Here is a 20,853-nt window from a genome sequence, read left to right as displayed (position 1 = left end):
TTCGTCTTCCATTCTGTAGACAAGAAAATAACTCACACTCAGCCTACTCTGGAATTGGTTATCTAGACGTAGTGCCAGCTGTGGCCCTGCTGATTTTTTGGCTCCTAATTCAGGCCTCGGGGTAACCATAAGTTCCTCTCAATGGTTACTGGGCAGTATGAAGAGGAACATCTACTAAAGCCAGAATTATAGCTTTAAAACTCAGTCACGTGTCTTAGGCTCAAATCCTTCAGCCTCGCTGAACTTGAGCTACTCCTTCATAAAATATGCGTAATACTTTGCTTAGTTTGTATAACAGCAGATACATCGGAAGAGCTTGTCTGGCAAAGACACTAAATGAGTGGTTCATTTTCTTTAAGCATACCTGAAGGAGATCTAAGTTAGCATCATGCTGTTTTGATATTGGGGCACAGTCCTGCTGTTCACTATAGAATGTGGTAAGTTTTTTTCTTCAAATTTTGCTAATGGAATAATTTCCATTTTTTATTTTATTATTTCTTCATCTCCTATTTCTTACTTTCTTATTTCTCTTTTCACTGTCTTGTCCTCTTTGGTCTCTAATAACCCTTGTGTGTGCCCTGTAGTGGAATAGGCATTGTTCCCACTTCTCCTGCCAATGTTGATAGCCAAATGGCAGAGTGGCCTTCATTTCTTCTACTACAGTAATAATAATAATAATAATAATAATAATAATAATAATAATAATAAAACCTTCATGTGTTTAAGCATGGAAATTTCATTGGTATTTAATTTTTCACTTCAGTCATTTCTTTTCCTGTTTGGTGCTGTGGAAATCCTTAGGAATATTGTAGTTAGAGCTCTCTTACATTTCTTCAAGATACTATGTGGGTATATATTGGAATATCCTGTCTGTTTTTCGCCGAAAAGTTTTCACAGACCATTATAGCAGAGACACCACTTCCAAGCCCAGTGTTACTTGAAAGAGGTACTGTCCCTAATCACCGCTGAGTCTGTACTCAATGATTATTGCTTGTCCCACATTTTCAAATGGCCCTCCCAGTGACTGCAGCTGGGATTCAAAGATTTCTGCTCTATGACTTGCTAGGGGTTTGCTATTTGACCATGTCGTGTGTGTGTGTGTGTGTGTGTGTGTGTGTGTGTGTGTGTGTGTATGTATATGTATCTATATATGTGTATATATGGGAACTATAAAGTGCTTTGTAAAATGAAAGCTCAAATGAGCACTTTAATAACAAGCTGTTTTCAAAGCTTATGTCACTGATAGCTACTGGTTGGCAATATAACCATGTATGAAGTACACGAAGGTAGTTTAAGAAAGGAAAGCTATTGTCCAGTGGATATACACCACCTGACAGGACATGCTTTGCACGCTTTTGCCATATTTAAGTACAAGTCAACTTAGCAGCTTCCTCTCAGCCCTTCTGTGAGACTCGGGATTCAATTTTGACCCTTCACAACTAACCTGGGAGAATATTCTTTTTTATATCCTCCCAGATACACGAATAGTCCTATGTGGTTTACAAGATTGTATTCCTAACAGAAGTTCACCATCCGCACCCCTTGGAAGATATTCAAATGAGCGTTGTAGCCAGAGAGATGGGATGTTTCTAAGGGACAAATTCTATCTCTCTTTCTTCAGTATTTAGCATTTTAGGAACAACAACAACAACAACAAAAGAAAAATCTAGAATTTAAACCTGGGTTTAAATTTTATATTCTGTGATGAGCACACTATAAATACCCTGAGATAACCAGTGTTGTTCCTTTCCTTCCTCTGGCCAGACTCCTCACTAAATCAGAACAACAGCAGCAACAGCAGCAGCAACAAACATACAGGAGGAAATTCTGGGGAAATTTGAGAATTGCCCATCTCCTTTGTGTTTTGTCAGTCGCTCTCCAACCCCCAATGCCAAGTGCTCTAGAATCTAGCCTACATACCCAGTGCCCAGGATACTAATCTATCACCCGTAAATTTAGATTGACAGTACCATGGCTTGACTACATTGATTACATTGATTCTATTTCAAATATTTACAATATACTGAGACAAGCCTAATCTATTTTCTAAAGAGTTCAAGGTAGGTATCACCGTTCCAGAGGGGGGGAAACAATGGAGAAATGTTTGTGGTTGCTATCTACAATCATCTGATGTTGACAGAGAGTAGTATTTTATTTAGTAATTAACAGTGTAAAGGGCCGAGGAGCTGTCATGTTGGTTCTTAGGCTGGGGAATGTGATGAAAGATGATATCTGCGATCGCATCCTTTCCACTTGTTTAGGATTGTCAGGATGAGAAATGTCAGCATTATGAAAGCTCAGCTCTGCTCTTGATATGATAAAACCCTTCAAAAGCCAGCCTTCTCTCTCCCTCATCCCCCTCCTGCCTTGCTCTCTCTGCACTTGCTTTTTTTTTTTTTTTATTTATCCTGTTTTGTTAGATGGCAGAAATATAATTCTTTTCTTTCTTCCTATTATAAGCCACCATTTTTGTTTTATTATATGTTTCACAACCCCTAATGCCCCACTGAAAATTACCTTGTTAAATGACAGTGTTTCAAAGCCATGAATCCTTTCCACCATTCCCTTAGAGGTTTGAAACAGTCAACAGACTGTAAAGAATAAATAATAAAAAAGTATTGATTATTTTGATGACTGTGAGATTCAATTAAGTATTAATTTTGCCCTCCAGTGGACCTATCAAGGTATTCAAAAGGGAGGATTCGGCTCAGCTAAATGTGTGCTGAGTGCTTCAGCCTTAAATAGGGAGAAAATGTGTTTACCTACAGTATTTGAAGAAGAGTGCATTGATGCACAGAGTCCAATATTTAAGTGCTGTGCAAATTAAGCCCTGGTGACAGTGACATTGTTTTCAGTGGTATGAGTATTGACTAAAGAAGTGCATTTGATGACAGCTTAAACTATTTGTATTGATTAACATTTTCATAGATTATCATGTGTCATATCAAATTCACTTTTCAGGCATGAATACATTAAAAAGGAAAAAAAAAAAAAAAAAAGACCCAGCACAGGCACACCACAACCAATGTGATGATGGGCAGGGAGCATGCCGCTCCACCTGCTCCTGCACGTCACCTGTTTCCTGCTCAGGAACCATTTAGGCATAAACTTGACAATAAATAGCTCCCAGATCACGAAGGGAAAAGGCAGTTTTTGCTTTGCTTTGCCTCTGCATCTGATATCAGTGCCAAAGCGATCTTAGTGTTTGCAAGTGGGCTAAAGGCTACATTTGAGGATTATTTCTCATCCTTACACGCCCTTCTAAACGAACTGAAGATAAAGGCGTGCTAAATTTGGGGGGGGGGGCAGAGAAAAGTTTTTCTTTTTTTCTTTTTTTTTTCCTGGAAGCGATTCTTGACTCTTTTTTTTTTCTTTAACGCTTTGGGTGTATGATGCTCTAGGTAACTGAATTATTGAACACAGTTTGTAAGTATTTTCCCACTTTCTTAAAAAAAATGTAAAGCAATTTCCGTTTATTTTGTTGTGTTTTTGTTTGCTTTAGAATGTGCATTTGATTTGGGGGTCAGCCTCTGTCCCCAGTCTGGGACCCCTGTAGCAACTTCTAAGTGTGTTCAGAGAATTTACATAAGAAATATCTCCTATTCCACTGAAAGCTCTCTCTTTTCCTGTCTCTTTTCTCTACTCTTGGGATAGGGTTTAATTGCTTCTCCCCCAGGGAGAAGGCTTCTTAAAATAGTCCCGTTCCCTCCATAGGGTGCCCCTTCTAAAGAGGTGCGTAGCTGGAGTATGCCAGCACTTTCACCCCCCACCCCCTTACTGCATTAAAGACAGAACAAGATGTAAAAAACATCCTTACAAAAGCACATCCTACAATTAAAGCTGTGTTGGTTAGTCTGCTTGCAAAGAAGTTTTTTTTTCCCCCCTTCCTTTTCCCTCCGAAGCCTCCTGAATCTCTCACATGCTAGTTGAGCTTTAATAGGGAGGGGAGTAATGGAGAACTCATCGAATCTGTAATAGCTCTTCACTTGACTGCAGCCAGCAATAACAGCAGGAGCAGGCAGAGATAAGAGAGAGGAGAGAGGGAGAGTGTGTGTGCAAGAGAGAGGGAGAGGGAGAGAGGACACGCTCTCTAAAGCTGCCACTTTTTCCTCCCCTTCGCTCTTTCCCCCCATCCTAGGATCCAATGATAGCTGGACAAGTCAGTAAGCCCTTGCTGTCAGTGCGGAGTGAAATGAATGCGGAGTTGAGAGGTGAGGACAAGGCTGCTACTTCAGACAGCGAGCTGAATGAGCCCCTGCTTGCGCCCGCGGAATCAAATGACAGCGAGGACACTCCCAGCAAGCTCTTCGGTAAGTCTGTCTAGGTATTTCATTTCAGTCCTACCATGTTGTCCGGAAGAGCAATCCAGTCACCGCCACCCGGCCCCCCTTTCCTCCTGTTCTTCATTCTTTTTTTTTTTTTGTAAGTGCTAAAGAGGAGCTTAGCATCTTAGAGGGGCTAAGGCAGGGAGCCTGTTCTGTTCAGCAGGCTGGGAGGATGCCCTCCAAACTTTTTTTTTTAACCAACAAGGAACTTACTTACTGCCCATTTGACTTGTCAAGTAGTGTGTTACCATGTTCAGGTTGGAAATTATTTGAACAAAACAGAAGAATGGAAAGAAAGAACAAATGGTAAAAAATCATCAGGAAATCAGTTCCATTGCGTGAATTGGTTAACATTTATTGAATAAATATCGACTCGGTTTCGGGTTGCTTTGCAGCCTTTTGTTAAGGGGAAGGAGAGTAAAGAGTTATTATCTGTAGTCAAAAGATGAGAGAGGAGAACTGAAAATGTCAATACAAATCGCTCTGTGCCAGGTAAACAAAGGTGGCTACAGGCATGGCTCAAAGAAACACATTTTGTCATCACCATCTGAGTGAGTATTTCTTCTTTTAAAGGGGTTGAGTGAGGGAACAGAACATCCCCTTCCTTTCTCCCCTACCCCCTCTCTTTAACATATTTTTGCCTCATGCTAACCATGGCAACAGACCAGGACCTTTTAGGAATCTGTTTCATAAACGAGAACAAACGGAGGGCCACTTCTTCAGCTGAGACATCTGTCATTCAAACATGACAGTCTCTAAGACAACTCCAACTACTGTGGTCTCTAATCAGGAAGGGGAGCAGGCTGCTGAGGCACGTGCCGGATGATGGATGCTGGGAGATGTCTGCTGCACAAGTACTTTATGCTTCTGAGTGACATGAGGTTTTCAGAACAGCAGTTTCTGACACACTTGCTTTTAATTATCTTCAAGTGTGTCTGTCTATACCTCTGTACAACTAACCTAGTATAAATAAGCAGGAAACTGCTCTCAGATTTTAAAAAAAAAATAACGCTAAAGTTTGGAGTCAAACAACATCCACACATAAAATACTTGGCGAAGAATACTGATTTAGTTTAAAAAGAGCTTTTTTTTTTTTTTTTTTTTTTTTTTTTAATAAAGAACAAACACTTTCTTGAGAGATGAGCAGCTTCACAGAGGACATTCCTCTACCTACAAATGTTCAGGCAGACACCAGAAGGGAACCACACAGAAACTTTGTTTTGGATGTTTCTTTTGGAAAAAAATACTGATTTTTTTTTTTTTTTAACCTAAGACTACAACTGATTCTAGTTTTAAGGAACCCAGTGGTCACTCTTAGGTCAAAAGATATGGAATCTGAAACCCAAATTCTCCACACTCTGCAGAAGTTTGTAGTTGTAGTCTAAGACTTTAGCTGGGTACAAAGTCATGCCTTAACATACTCATTTTAAGAGGCCAATGAGAGAAATCAGGTAAAATGATCACTTACGGGAAGACGCAAGTCCACCTGCAGCCCCCTCTGATACTGACTCTGTTGTATAAGGCTTTGGCTTTCCGAAGGCAGCAGATCGTCACCTGAGCAAAAGCAGCAGATGTTGAAGTATATGTTCCAGATGTTTCATGTATTCTTTTAAATAAGCACATTTTGTCAACATTGGTTTATAGCCACAACTTGTTTTCTGTCAGTTGAAGAGATGAAGGGATGACAGATTTCTCATCATATTTATTTAGATTTTTCAGTGTTGAGAACTGGATCATATTCTGTACCCTACTTTTACTGGTCTGCATGCCCAGCGAAGGAAGCTTTGAAAAGCCTGAGGGGGCAGTGGAATTTTATTTAAACTTCCCAGAAAACATATTTTAAGTGGAATCTTTCTGGGTTGCCAGAGACCAAGGAGTTCTAGTCTAACTGGAGACTCACAGTGGACTTGGAAAGGCACCTACCTGCATTTTTTGAGATTCTCAACTTCAGAGTGTGTGAGAGTCCAGTGAATTCCCACACTCTGCCTCTGACGTTTTATAGTTCCTGGATTGTCTTTCTCCTCTAGATTACTTTATAAACACCATGTGAATCATTCACAGTTTTCAAATAAGCAGAGAATAAACAAGTTGATTTAACAGCCTTAAAAACTTGAGAAAAAAAAAAAAAACGAAAACAACACGAGACAGAAATTGAACAAAGTGCACAGAGCTGAGAGCACTCCCTGGTCTTGCAAGGATGTCGTAGTTATTGGGACAATTGTACTCTCACTTTTGAATAGTGCTAAGACTTTGACTACAACTAAGAATTGAAAATTTCAGTTTAAACAACTGTCTAAAACTTACTAAAGTATTCGTCATCCAGTCTTTTTAGGGACTTTGAAGATAAAATGTATGGTACTGGCATATGCTGTCTTTCTTAGCACGTGGATATCTGGGGGCATCATGTTATGTTTTTAGATATAGTTCTGAATGTGCTCTTTATTTGATAACAGAGAATTATGCTGTTTCTGTGCAATCCAGCTTTTCTCCAAACAAGGGTCTTTCTTCCATTTTTTTTTTTTTTCTCAAGCCACCATGCCTCTATTTTCCTTCACGTTGTTAAAGCCTGTGCTTCTTGTATGGAAAGGACAGATCAGGGCAAATCCTGTGCATTTTGCTGTGTTTAGTGTCATGGAGAGACATTATACAACAACAGGGGACAGAAAGAGCTTGCTTTTCCTATTGCACCTGAAATTTCAGTATAAATGGATTTCTTTAGAGCTTGTTCACCCATCTGGGTCTCGTTCAAATTAGTAACCCAGAGGATAGGCCCGTCTTTCTCACAGTATGGCATCTTCGGCCCAAAACTGCAGGAGAAAGGCTAATACTGATGCCCTCTATGGATAAACAAAGGAAATTCCAGGAACCATTGGGCTTTTTATGCCTCTCCTTAAATTGCACCTCTGGACTTAACAGCATCCAAAGGGAAACATACTGTGCAGAGTGTTTCAGTACTCTGAGCCGCTCAGAATGCCAGGAGGAGGAACAAGAAGCCATATGCCAGCCTAAGTAGAAAGTTCAGAAAAGGGCCCTTGTGTTTTATGAAGTAATTACATCAGAGGTAGCATTTTGCTTAACTTGAACAGCCATGGAAACTAAAGTACACTTAAGAGAGATAAATCCACATTTCATTGAGAAACATGTGGTGAGGCAGTTCTCTGCGATATCATTAAGTTTGCATTATTTATTCTTATAAAGCCCATAGAAAAGTACGTCCATTTTCAGCTTATGAGCATATTCTGCTACATTCTGAGCCACAGGAAACAGGGTGGATGGATGGAGGGCAGGCTTGCACGAGGAAGAATTATTAGAGAAACCGGTGCTGTGTCACACAATGCTCTAGCTGCATGATCAAATGACTGATGCCACACAGGGCCAGTCACCAAATATGGGACTAGTGATGTACACACTGGAAACTGTACCCCAAACTGGCCTTCGGCAGACAGTCTCCAAGGGAAAGGGCTGCCGTGTTTCTCCAGTGACATTTATATTGCTCATGTCAATGTGGAGCCTCACTTGTGGTTATGACCACCAAACATTTAGTGTCCCACATTCAGCAAGCAGGATGCTAACATTCAAATGGCAGTATCCACTGTGTAGTCAGGAAAAGGCTGCAGAAAAGATAAAAGTAATATATATCCCTGGAAAAATATCTGTATTCTCAACTGAAGAAGTGAGACCTCATAAAACAGGCCCTAAATATTTCCTCTGTATGTATTTGAGATTTGAAAAATGATTTACGAACAGTGCTTCCCCTGGGACAATTCGTATTGTTTCAAGGTAAACCCCATGATTGCTTGTATTTAAGTTCTAGCTGCCTGGGTAGCTGTGCTGGGGTGAGTGGCTGATTTTCCTGTTGTATCACACAACTGCGAGCCAGACACACAGCTCAGAAGGTTGACCTAAAAGAGAAACACATCCTTTATGAATGTTGTATGCGAAATTAAAAAAAAAATATGGCTTTTTTTTTCTCCTATAACATTATAGCCTTTTTCTTTTTGGCTTAACAAAAATAAAGATGATACTCTCAAGAGTGAGCATTTTCAATATCATTTGTCTGTGAACTATTAGGAGAGGGTTGAAACCTGGGTCAGTGATTTCTCCATGTTAGGAAATACACTTGTCTGTTTTCCTTTTCCTTCTACTGAGCTTTGTCCAAAATCATGTGTTAGAAAATTTTCTGTTTTCAAATTGCTGTCCAGTTTGACTTGATTAGAATTTATGGCCATGGAGTCATTTTCAATGACAAAGGGATAAAGGACTAAATTGTCTGTCACCCCTTGAGACAGTGGTCTCTGCAGGTCAGCAGGGAGGTCACGGCAGGCATCCATCGTGGGGGCTGCTCTTCAGCAAGGCTGCCCCTTGACTGTGTGTGCAAGTGGAGGCCTTCGTTACGAGGTCGCTGTCTTCATTACTTTATTTAAATGTCTTTCTCAAGGTTTCAATACCTTGGGTGCTTATAATGCTCTCATAAAATATGCCGGAGCCAGTAATCAGCATGTAGGGCTTAAGCCCCAGAGGGAGTTGGCTGGAAGATGATGAGGAAAATCCTCTAGAGAAATATATTCATTTGAAATATGGAGCATGCTTCTACATTTTTAAAAGTTATGTTATATCAATTGAAAATTCACATTCTTTTTCACTAAAGAAGGTGTATTTTGCTGGCAAACATGAAAACTTCATATTTGTAAATCAACTAAATAATTTGAACAACATATTCTATGCAAAAAAAAAATAAACAGAAATCAATAGAAGTATGTATTGGTGTGAGTAAATGGGACTCAGGATAAGGTGTTTGCCAAAAGCAGTTTGTGGTTTAATAGTCACACAGGTCTTTGCCCTGCTGCACTGACTAGCAGAGAAGAGAAACGTACACTTAAATATATTTCTTATATTTGAGAAGATCTAATTCACTGATATAATTATTTAAAAAGTAATTCAGAAGCTGTGTGTCTGCATTTAGACAACTTTAGTTTAGTGATGCTTTGCTACCAGAATATTGTTAGGACATTGCATTGTAAACAAATCCATATTAAGTATATATATACATATTCTTTTGAAATATATTTGATATATATTCCTTTAAAACACACAAACGTGTGTGTGTATATATGCATACTATTCTCTGAAATAAAAATAAATCTAGTGAGAAAGGTGCCTCTGTTCAAACTTCTCAGCAGATGGGTTCAGTGAGCCGTGCTCATTGCTAAGCGGCACTGCACTGGAACCCAGTGTGACTGGAGACTCAGTGGGGACTTCCTTGGTGCTTTCCGTTTCTGCCACTCATCACGCCTGGGGTGCTTCGGTCAGATGAGTGTTACAGAAGTGAAGTTCAGCACTGCAGAGTCTAAAGATGCTGAGAGGGAGTGCGTCCGTCCGTCAGCCAGAGTGTGCCTGCAGCTCTCTCTTCCCTTTTATTTTGATTGCCCTGGTTTACATACTTCATTATCATTAAATGGTTCCGTAAACAGTTGGAAATCAGATTTATCTGCACTCAGCCATTCCTTTAGATCACTCATTCCATCCTAGCCTTTAGAATGTCATGGTGTTTCTACCTTAAAGGTTACCTGGCACTGTAGCGTTTGGTAGTTTGTCCAGCATTGTCTGTGTTATAATTAATAGAGAGTTGCCTCCCAGGGCTTAGTCCTTTAGTAGACGGCCTACTTTCTCAATTACCTACTTTAGTTATAGAATTAATGTTATTATTTTCAAAAAATTGACCAAATAAACTATTCTTCCACTTGAGAGCTGAGCTTTAAGTAGGCTGTTTCAGGCAAAGCTTGTGTGCTACCACATCGTAAACAGATCATTTGTGGGAGAGCTGGCATCTCTTTGGCGACCTTGCTGCTCTATGTTTTGGGATTAATAATACATCAGACATCACGCATTTAAAAGAATGGAGCTGGAAGAAGGAAGTGGGGGAGTTCAGCTCTGCCCTCTGAGCTGCCCCTGATTACTCAAACCTTTCTTAAGTAGGCCAATTGTAGGGGAAGCCACACTTACCCAAATCTGCACCTGGCCAACTTAATTCACTTCTTGGGGTTCTAATGCTAAACAGAAAGCAAAGTGTTGAGACCCAACTGGCACCCCGTCAGGGGGCAATCTGTATAACATTTCCTGCTGTCAGGTTAATAAATTTTTTAAAAATATCCAAAGGCAGAGGTAGCTATGGAAAGCTCATAGTAACTGTTGCCATTCCCCCAGTATTCACTTCTCTTTAATATCCACCGTGGCTCTGAGATTTTCTTGGTTTTGTTTGCCTGGTTTCTGTATTTTGCTGGTGTTGTTTGTTTGTTTGTTTTGTTTTTCAGCTGTTTATGCTATTTCTTACTTTTAAAATGTTTATCCTTTGAGATTCTACTTGGTGTTTCTCTTAGAAATCTGACTATGACTTGTTTTATTTTTTTATTTTATTTATTTATTTATTTATTTATTTTGTGGCATTCTCCAGTTGGATACCTGTGGAGCATCCTGCTCCATCCAACTCAAATGAAGTTCTGAAACCATCAGTACTGGACTTATTTTTGGACTATCTCCAAGCAGTGGGTTCATTAAAAATCATTCATTAAGAGAAGATTTAGGTCTTGGCAGTTAGTAGGCATGAGGCAATATCTAGTTAATAACATGTGGGCCAGCTCTTAGTCTTCGAGTATAAACTCCATTCGTCTGATTGCCAGAGTTGAGGTTCATAAAAATATAAAACTGAGTGGCCTTGTTTATAGACATGCTCAATTCTATGTTCTGCTATCAGATAGACTAAGGTTTTTCTCTCAGTTGCAGAGGTTGAAAAAAAACATAACACCAAATCTTTCTTCATTAAAGCAAGTCTGTCCTCAGAGAAATGGAAATTAACTCTGTATTCTAAGTATTCAGAGATAAAAGTCTAGTCCTGCCACTTGCTGTGCAGGACCTCTCTAAAGTCACTCCTGATTTACCTATTTCATTTTTCTAGTATGTTACATGGGTATCTGTGCTGTATCTCAGAATCTTAGAGAGCACCTTTAAACTTCCTCAGATTCTGGCATTGGTTTAGTTGTGCTTGCAGTTGAATATACAATAAGACTATGCTATGTGTTTTTACACTAAATTGCTAGTCATGTGCAACTACTGCTGTTTAAGTACTTGTATTGGAGAACTGTACTACCATCAAAACTATTTAAAGAGGGGGAAAATGGTGATCCAGTTGTCATTGGACATAAATTGAATATTTTCAAAGTTCTTTTTGCTGAACACCATGAGAAGTAAAACTCTTTAATGAAAGTTACGTTCATTAAGATGATTAAAACCCTTTTAAGAAAATAACACAGATAAAACTCCAATAAAGCTTGTTGGTTTATCCTGAAAATAAGGTGAAGAATGAAGGTGTTTTTTGGAAACTTGTGTACCAATGATATAATGGAGGTTTCATCAATTTGATGTCTGTCTTGACCTGTCTTTTGGCATTAGCATTTTCTTATATTCATCTATAAAATGTTGCCTTTAAATATTTTTCCCTATTAAAAAACTTCCCAGATATTTTGTTTCCTACTTTTAAGTTCATACAACTGATAGGGACAGGGAATGACCTGATTGTCATAAAAGTTTGTTGCAGTCAAGGAATCAGAAAAAAACATTGTGTCCATTGGAAGGTTAACAGTGCACTTTCCCCTTGATTTTCTTCTGTATCCACACAGTGCTTCACAGTGTCTATCAAATTTGTACCACTATGTATTTTTTGTCATAAAGTTTATGATAAAGGCTAGTTTATAATAGTAAGCATTCTTTTAGTTCACATCATTCATGCACTATTTGTGTAGACTGCTGCATATAAAAATAGTAATCTTATATAAAATGGATCAAACTTAAAATCTGCTAATAAAGGACTACAAATTACTACTTTTGGACATTTGGGCTGTAATCTACTGGCTTTTTTATCCTGGCAGTCTGGTACCAGAGGGAACAACAGGATTCCTCAGAAATTGCGCAATAAATTTTTAATTTAGTAAATTTAATTTTAATTCAGGAAAGCAAATTGAAGGTTCTACACAATTTGCCTTGGAAAAAGTATATGTGCTTTTAAAATAAAAAAATCCACCCAAGCTCAGGAAAATCTCTATATGTAAATCATGGAAGCTTTAGACATGTATCAACTTGTGGATATATGTCTATCGTCTATCACAGCATTAAGTACTGATCATTATTTTAATCAGCAAAAAGCAATTTGTTCAATTGTAAGTAAAATGTTTGTTACACAGTTCTGCAAGAATTTTGTGTGCCTGAATCAACATTTACATAGGCATGTGTTGAGGTATGTGGTTTGTGATGTGCAAGAAATAATTGCCATTTTAGTCATTTGCTACTGAGATAGTATGGTAATACTCATTTTTGTTTGTAGCTTTTGATTGCCACATGTGATGATTTTTCTCTTGGTATTGGTATAGCACGATTTGCTTTTGCAAATTAATGGTTTTGTGTAATGCATTGAAGACAAGAATCAACCCTGTCAGAAGAGAAGAAAGGCTAAAGGATTAATTTGGTTTAAAAATGCAAACATTTGAAGCTGTTTAAAAAGCATGAAAGTATTACTGCAGAGTCACTTATTGCCCAAATCAACCAAGGGTAGAAGAGAATAAAAAAATCAAGAAAACACACAGCCCTGTATTTAATTATGAATGTATAGGACAGGAGTAGAAGGGTGAGCTTGACTTTTTAAGAGCTGGACTTTCACCAAACCATCAATTTCATTTACTAAAATTTCAAAAGCTGGAAATACACACACAAAAAGGAAAGAATCTGCAGAGGAAGTGGCATGTGGGGCACACTGTGCACAACAAACATTTCAGTGAAACCATGGAATTCTGGCAATAGATTGCAAGGTAGTCAGTGAATGGGCAAATCCATAGGGCAAGAATCACCTCAATCCTCTGACGGGACTTTCCCAGATTTTGAGAGGGAAGATGTATGTGCCTTTGAGTGTTAGATGGCTCATTTTGGTCACAGTCTTCAGAATAAGGCAGATTTGAATTTTAAATTAACTTAGGGAATTATCCAAAAATTTAGGCAGACTGGTCTAAGCTTTAGCTTGAAGTCTTTGATTCTCCCATTATATTTTTTTGTGTTCATAGTAATTTCTTAACGAGCCACCTGGAATCTACAAGGAATCAGAATTATTATTATTATTATTTTTTAAGTTAAGTATCCTGCTTTGAAGGGCTTAATGTCTGCAACTAACTGCTTAAGAAAGCAGTGAGCTTGGTGTTTCCTGGGAGCCTTGAGTTGGGTGGGCCAGCCTAGAGATGGGGCCACACGTCTTGTGATCAGCAGTGTATCAGTATGGCTTTATAATGACATAATAACCCAAGCCCTGTAGCGGTTTATGGTTCTTTTGAGAATTCTTATGGATTCTCAGAGTGAGGGAGGTCTGAGAAAAGATCCTGAAAGCTTTCACAAAATCTGGCCGTGTGACAGGGGACTACGATGCCTGTGATTTAGCTGCTAAGGAATCCCATCGACCAGGAGCGTCATTAAACTTTTAAGGTAAAAACAAACCACAGGGCAATTGGTAGATATGAAGGTTACGGAGTGGACAGAGTGACCGCAGAAATTAGAAAGTGAAGGTTCTGAGATGAGAAGCAAAAAGCAGGGACCCCATTGTCGACCTCAGTGTCCTGCTTAAACACAACGTTCCGTGTGCAGTGTTCTGAACACTAGAAGCACGCTGCGTCTCTCTCTCTCTCTCTCTCTCTCTCTCTCTCTCTCTCTCTCTCTCTCTCTGTGTGTGTGTTATTTTTTGTACTCTGTCTCTCTCTCTCTCTCTCTCTCTCTCTCTCTCTCTCTCTCTCTCTCTCTCTCTCTCTCTCTCTCTCTCTCTCTGTGTGTGTATGTGTATGTGTGCATTTCCTTCATGGAGTCTGTCAGAATTGATTGCTGCTCTTTCATTTTCTCTTGGCTATTTTTAGTCAATGATAAATAAAGAACCAGAATTGTGAGATATCACACCAGAAACAGCAGGGAAGAGCCAAGATGAATAACTTTACATCAGTGGATGCCCGTAGATCCCAGGCCCCTTAACATTTGTAATACTGCTAATTTCTATGGGCTTTTTAAAATACACTTCCACATGAGCTCTCAAAACCCATAAAAGTGTGGCATGTAAAGTAAATTGTTTGTCACTTGCCGTCAGCCTGCCATATTTATTGTCAGGAGAAATGGACATTAGTTGGAAAAGCAGTTGTTAAAGGCCAAACAATTTTTAAAGATGGCAAAGCTGTGCGAGGGCTTTCCTTTTTCTAACAATGAGGCGCCCTTCAGACATCAAAAGACAAGATAATAAGACACTTCAAGCACAATTCAAGATTATATTCAACATCTAAAGGCTCATCTCTTGTCAGTTTGCATTTACCCTCCGAGGGATGGAACGCTTCTATCATCTTTCTGTCAAGAGGAGTCTGGCGGAAGAAGCAAGGGCTCTTATTTCACACTCTTAGGGTTTCTTTATTTTTTTATTTTTTTTATCAAATAGCCTCCACTCACTTGGATTCAGCCAAAATGGGGGGATAATTCCAGGAAGGTCAGCACAAGTACAAAAATCTCATATTGATTTGTATGATTAGAAGGCATTAAAACTGCACGCTCCTGGGAGGTGCTGGGAAGCTATGTCAGTTACCTGGTCAGACACTTTTTGCAGCCTGGGGGAGAAAAAGATCACTAAAAATTTTAAAGTAGATAACTGAAAACTAAAATTGTCTTAATATGCTGCTTGAACATTTAACAAGTGAACATAAAAACAATGTAATGCTTTTAACTTCATAATATTTCCAATTAGCTTATTCACCATGGAATACTGCAGACAACATACAAAGAGGACAGTAGGCCCACAGTTAACAGCCAAAAGAAATACTTTTGTCAAATTGTTTGTAAATACTTTCAAAAATTGATTTTATATTTCTAATATATGGATAATAGCTGATGACATTTTCAGTATAAATTTAATTACAAGGCTATCTGTAATGATTAGCAAGGTTTTGTAAACGTTTTATGCTCTGAAATGATAACGCTGTCACACTTTCTATCCCATGCCATCCTTTCCAGGAGCAGTGCTAAGGAAATACTAGAGGACCTATTATCATGATTATTCTTTACCAAAATAAGTCCCATCTTTTGCTCTCTGAGAGTCACATCTCCATACAGGGAAGCAATCTGGGCTTCTTGTTTGTTTTTGTTTTGGATGTTGGTGGGGACACACTTAAAGAAGTTAGAAGAACCAGATTTTCTTCTCGAAATAAAACAATTGATGAAAATAAAACCGCGACATCCTGGGATAGTTTCTATATTGAATCTTTGAAATTACTTTTCCTAGGAATTTTCATCACCTCTCCATGTCTTTGCTTCTGATATTTCTCTTCTTTGCTGTTGTTGTTTTGAGACCAGCTTTCTTCTTCTCTACCACAGGCTCACATCAAGGCAAAGCAAATCTCTCTCTCTCTCTCTCTCTCTCTCTCTCTCTCTCTCTCTCTCTCTCTCTCTCTCTCTCTCTCTCTCTCTCTCTCTCTCTCTCTCTCTCTCTCTCTCTCTGTGTGTGTGTGTGTGTGTGTGTCTGTGTGTGTTGTGTAAATATGTCACAGTGTCATTACAGTATGTGATAGAAGTGAAAACATGATTCTACCATATTTATTCTATTCATTATATGGTTCTATTTCTACTTTGTACTTTACAGATCATGCATTCAACACTCAACTGTGAATTAGTCAACTCAATAAATATGTACCGAGTACCTTCTCTGTGGAAGGTGTGTGCTGGATGCTGGAGACTGTACAGAGAATGCTGCACACGGTTAAGAGTAGCAGAGTTTTACGCTAGGACAGGTTTTAGTTTGCAAACCTTCCTTAAACAACCCTCACTCTGCAGCCCATTCTGACATTGTCTTTTTCATCTATGTTTCTGGTATTCCTTTAAAAAAGTATTAATCTTCAAAGTTATATATTTTAGAAGTTTGTAATTGGTCAGAAGTCATATTGAGGCTTTCACTGAGGAATAACTATTATTCCAAAAATACTGTCAAAGGAGAAAAGAATTATTATGTGACTCACAGCAAGTTTCAATGGCAGTGTTTTTGCCATTGTGTTTGAGGCATAAAAACAAAACTCTGCCTCTGTACAGTTTTTAGTTGTGTCCAAAGAGAGAATAATCTAAAATTTTATTTTGTGAGATGATTTTTCCTACATCAGTTCTCTTTCCTAAATTCATGTTGCATACTACTTAACACGTGCCCAAGGCTCCCGAGTCTTGCCTCGAGTTTGGAGTTGAGCCTGGCTCAGCCTTGAGTTTGGGGTTGACCTTGGCTTGCCACTTAGTATCTGTCTCAGCAAAATTTATGACTTAAGCTTCTATATCCTCACGACTGGAAGGTTTGATGACACTGCATAGGCCAGTGCTCGGTTTAAAATGATTGATACTCATAGGGCTCTGTAGAGTTTGGGACATGCAAATTATTAAGATGAAAATGAATTTGTCATTTTCAGAAAGTGGTTGATTAATTTTTTTTAGCACTAACTGGGATAAAACTGGCAATGAAAGTTTTGATAGAGTTGGAATGATCTGTGTCTCTTCAGGATCTCTTCAGGATCTGTGACTCAGAGATCTCTTGGCCTAGGGGGTCTTCTGGGGGATCTTTTTCTCATGATGACAGCGCCTCTCCCTCCTTCAGATATATTAACGATTGCTTTCTTCAAAGCTGATTTAGGAAGAAATCTATAAACGGATGCTGGAAGATTCCAGAGAAGACTGTGCCTCTCTGCCTGTGTCTTGTAGAGCATATGGGTGAGGGTGGGAGGGTGGGAAAGGGACAGTTAAATATGTTATCCTGTTCTAAATTTAAAATGTGGAAGACTGTAATTCTTTCATATAACTGAAATCTTTAAAATAACGTTGGTGTTGAGAAGTGGTATAACATGAGATGCCTTTGGAAGGCGATGCCACTTCTCTAGCTGGTGATTGGTCCCATTGCCCAGTAGCTATCTTCACTTGGATGGATTCATCTATGTAGTTCTAGATTTATCTCCAAAAGAACTTGCCAGCTTTTAGGCCAGGCACAGGTTTTTCTGGACATAATTTTTTTTAACCAAAATTAAGGATATAGCATTTGTCCTTACTGAAATGTTCTCAGATCTTTCATAGACAAAGGAGTTTGAGTTCTTAGTGCCCCCCACTTCCCTTTCTCAAATGCGAAAGTTCAAATAACAGGCTGGTATGTGAGGGAGATTAGGAAATTAATAAACACCACCAATGGAGATGTAAGGAAGGTATATGCTTACACAGAGGGATGTTTACTTAGTGTGAATCACTTTGCCCACTTAGAAAACTAATGAGCTTTCACAACCTGAGAAGGGACAGTGTCCCCTTTGTCCCCTTTGTTGACAGCCCAACAAAGGGTTTGAAGCAGATTTTAACAATTCGAAAAAACTAAGGATCTGCTTTCTCTATTTTAGTTTTCCCCCCTAAAAAGCCAAATCCCAGTCTAAATGGAGAATGTAATTTCTACTGCAGAAGCTAATACGGTTTGATTAGTTTGATGAGCTTCTCTGTCCCAGAGGAAACCCTTCCGTCCCACCAAAGGTTTAGCTATAAGTTAGGTGTGTGGCCCACAGCTGCACCTTGAAGTCCATGCTCCCTTCATTAGGAAGTGTCTATAGCCAGTGTTTAGTATTTTCCTAATCTTCAAGAAAAAATTCTTGGTATTTTATTTTCAGAACAAACCTATAGAAGGTTAGCACCTTGCAAGACTTGACCGTGCTTGTTGGAAGCCATATTTGAGGGAGGAAATGTTACTGCCTTTCCGAGGATTGAGATTTCATTTGAGAGTTTGAAAACTTAGTTGCTTCTGTGCATACAAAATGGCCAGGGTAAGAGGGTCTGCTGTTGGTTTGGTTTCTATGGCAACTTGGGTTTAATTACATATTCATGTCACTTAGACATCTCTTAGAAATTGTTGACACTTTTAAATTATTTTATTTACATACATGTCAACCAGTCTAAAATCCGTGTGTATATGAGATCGATATTGCATGCTTTCAAATTGAATTAATGTCCACAATCATGTTAATATTAAATAGAATAGACATCCTCTTTCTCTCTATTACTCTGTCTGTTTAGGCAGAATTTCACATAGTGCAGACTAGCCTGGAACTCACTAGTCAAGCATAATCTTGAATTAAACTTCAGTTTTGAATTTTTATTCTTTACTTTTATTATTTATGAGCTAATATGAAGGGTCAGGGTTACCCTGCACAGCATCCATGTTGAGAAAGAGGTAAATTTTTGGGAGTTGGTTATATCTTACCACGGGATCCAGTGATCGAACTCAGGTCATCCAACTTCAGAAGAAGCAAATGCTTTTAGCCATTGAGCTTTCCTGCCAGTTGACATTGCATTGTTAACTAGTTCAACTTAAACATCAGTATCGATTTCTTCTAGAGACTTGAAACAAACACACAGACGAATTTATCTGCTTTTACATTGTACGGAGGTTCATTAAACTTTTTCTTTAAGGTCTTTGACATTTTCTCAATAGTCCTTGACGTTCCTCAGGAAGCATGGATGGACTGAGAATGTTGTGTGGGACCGACTGCAGAAGTGTGGACTAAAGAGTAGAGAGTCACAGTTCGGAGGGAGATGCTCTTGGGATCTTTTGCATAGTGTGGCAGCTCTAGCTAATAACATATTGTATGCTTGAAAGTTGTCAAAACAGTAGATGTTTAATGTTCTCCACACAGAAACCTAAAGTGGTAAGGGCATTAATGGGCCCTATTAATTTTGTGCAATGTACAAGCATGTCAAACATCACACAAACCTTGTAAATATATACAACTGTTAATTATCAATTAAAAAGAAACTATTAAGAGGATGGAGAATTACCTCAGTAGTTAAGAATACTAGTATTCTTAACAGAGGACCTGAGTTTGGTTCTGAGCACTGACATGGTGGTTTACAACCTTCTGTAACTCCAGTTCTAGGGAATCTGATACCCTCTCCTGCCTTCCATGGGCACCAGGCATGCCTGTGGTAGATATATATACACTCAGGAGAAACAATCATACACAGAAATCTGAAACATTTAGCTAACAAAGCCTTCAACTGTAGCTTTTCTTCACTTAAAGTATAACATGTTTGACCACTGCAGGGCTTTCTTTAGTGTTTTTTTTTTTGTGTGTGTGTGCATGAAACCATCATTTTATACCTCTTTTTTAGAGGACACTGTAGTCCTATGCTTCTGATCTTTCACATATGCATACTTTGCTATCAGGCATCATCATTTTGGAGAAAAATCTAAAGGATCTATAGCAAGACCTTCTTAGCTAACATCACATAAGTAAAGTAAAGTTGGTCAGGTGTACAGAAACACTTCATATCTTCCATTGTTGGCAATGTTAACCGTATTGCAAGGATTTTTTTTCCCCCATAGCAACACTTACTGAATGTTCCCCAGCCTTCTCTCTTCCATTTCCGATGATCAACATCTTTTGATCAAGCCTCTTGCCTCCCTACACTGCAGTGCACCCTGCCTTCTCTTGTGCCATGGCTCTCCTCTCATTTTCCCTACTTCTTTTGCAGTCACTATCAGGGCTTGCCTGGTATTTATAATGACTTGTGCATTTGTCTGCCTCTTTTGCTAGGTAGCAAGTCTCAAGAGAATAGATAATAGATCTTGAATATATTAAGTACCAGATAAATGTTTTTTGAATTGAACCACTTCTGAATTGAATGTTTCTGGGCATCATCCACACTTGGTAAATACTTGCTGAATATTAAGGGAAAATAGACTCTACTCACAGGAGTCTACTATCCTACCTGGGGACACAGGAGGAGAGAGGAGGTCAGAGAGAATGACAAAGCTAAAATAAATAAATGAGTGTCCACATGTCAATACATATTTAGTACATTTCTGATAAGTTTTGTACTAGGTTTGCATAATAAAATGATAACTAAGACAGAATTTGGCCTTGTTGTCACAGATTTCACATATGATAAACAATACAGGTAACTAAGTAGTGCTTGTCTAGAAATTTAATAATTTGTCATTTTAAGAAATGTCCTGAAAGCAGGAAGCAGATGGTATAGGAATGAATAATGGGAGCAGAGGCATAGACTCATTTGCAGGATCAGCTCTGCTAAAGGACACTGATGAGAAGATATGTGCATATATTTTTTGGAAAATCACTTCTTTCTCATTAAGTACATCCATGATAGGTTGATCATATGAGATGCCATTCTCCCAATAAACAAAGAATAGTATGTCCCCAGACAAGTCCAAGGTGCCAGCTCCCTCCTGAGAGGGTAATTCTTGAGTGGTCTGGTCTGAGAACTATAGCACTGCTAGTGTCACTCTCGAAGGAAGTGCCACAAGAGCTATAAATTGAATATCAGAAGTTAACATCATATACTGCTGCACTGAACCTCCAAATTAGCAGCTCACACAGGGATATCTATTACACTCACAAGTCTTGTTTTTTATTTATTAATATTTTCTTTATTTACATTTCAAGTGCTATCC

General features: G+C 38.7%; 1 protein-coding gene across 2 annotated transcripts in view; it reads left to right on the top strand.

Annotated features, from left to right (window-relative positions):
* Positions 1–4,100: 4,100 nt before the first annotated feature.
* Pou6f2 (POU class 6 homeobox 2) overlaps positions 4,101–20,853 on the top strand; it is a 366,558-nt gene continuing 349,805 nt past the window's right edge. The window contains exon 1 of one of the 2 annotated variants that reach the window (XM_021215890.1): positions 4,101–4,310. In XM_021215890.1, coding sequence (XP_021071549.1) covers positions 4,145–4,310 — 166 coding nt within the window. In that variant the 5' untranslated portion in view covers positions 4,101–4,144. The remainder of the gene's footprint in view (positions 4,311–20,853) is intronic. The other variant, XM_021215891.2, reaches the window with a different exon arrangement.

Source organism: Mus pahari, chromosome 16 (assembly GCF_900095145.1).
Source record: "Mus pahari chromosome 16, PAHARI_EIJ_v1.1, whole genome shotgun sequence".
In the NCBI taxonomy this organism is placed as follows: Eukaryota; Metazoa; Chordata; class Mammalia; order Rodentia; family Muridae; genus Mus; species Mus pahari.
Note: the sequence above shows the minus strand (reverse complement) of the source record. Positions and strands in the feature narration are given on the sequence as shown.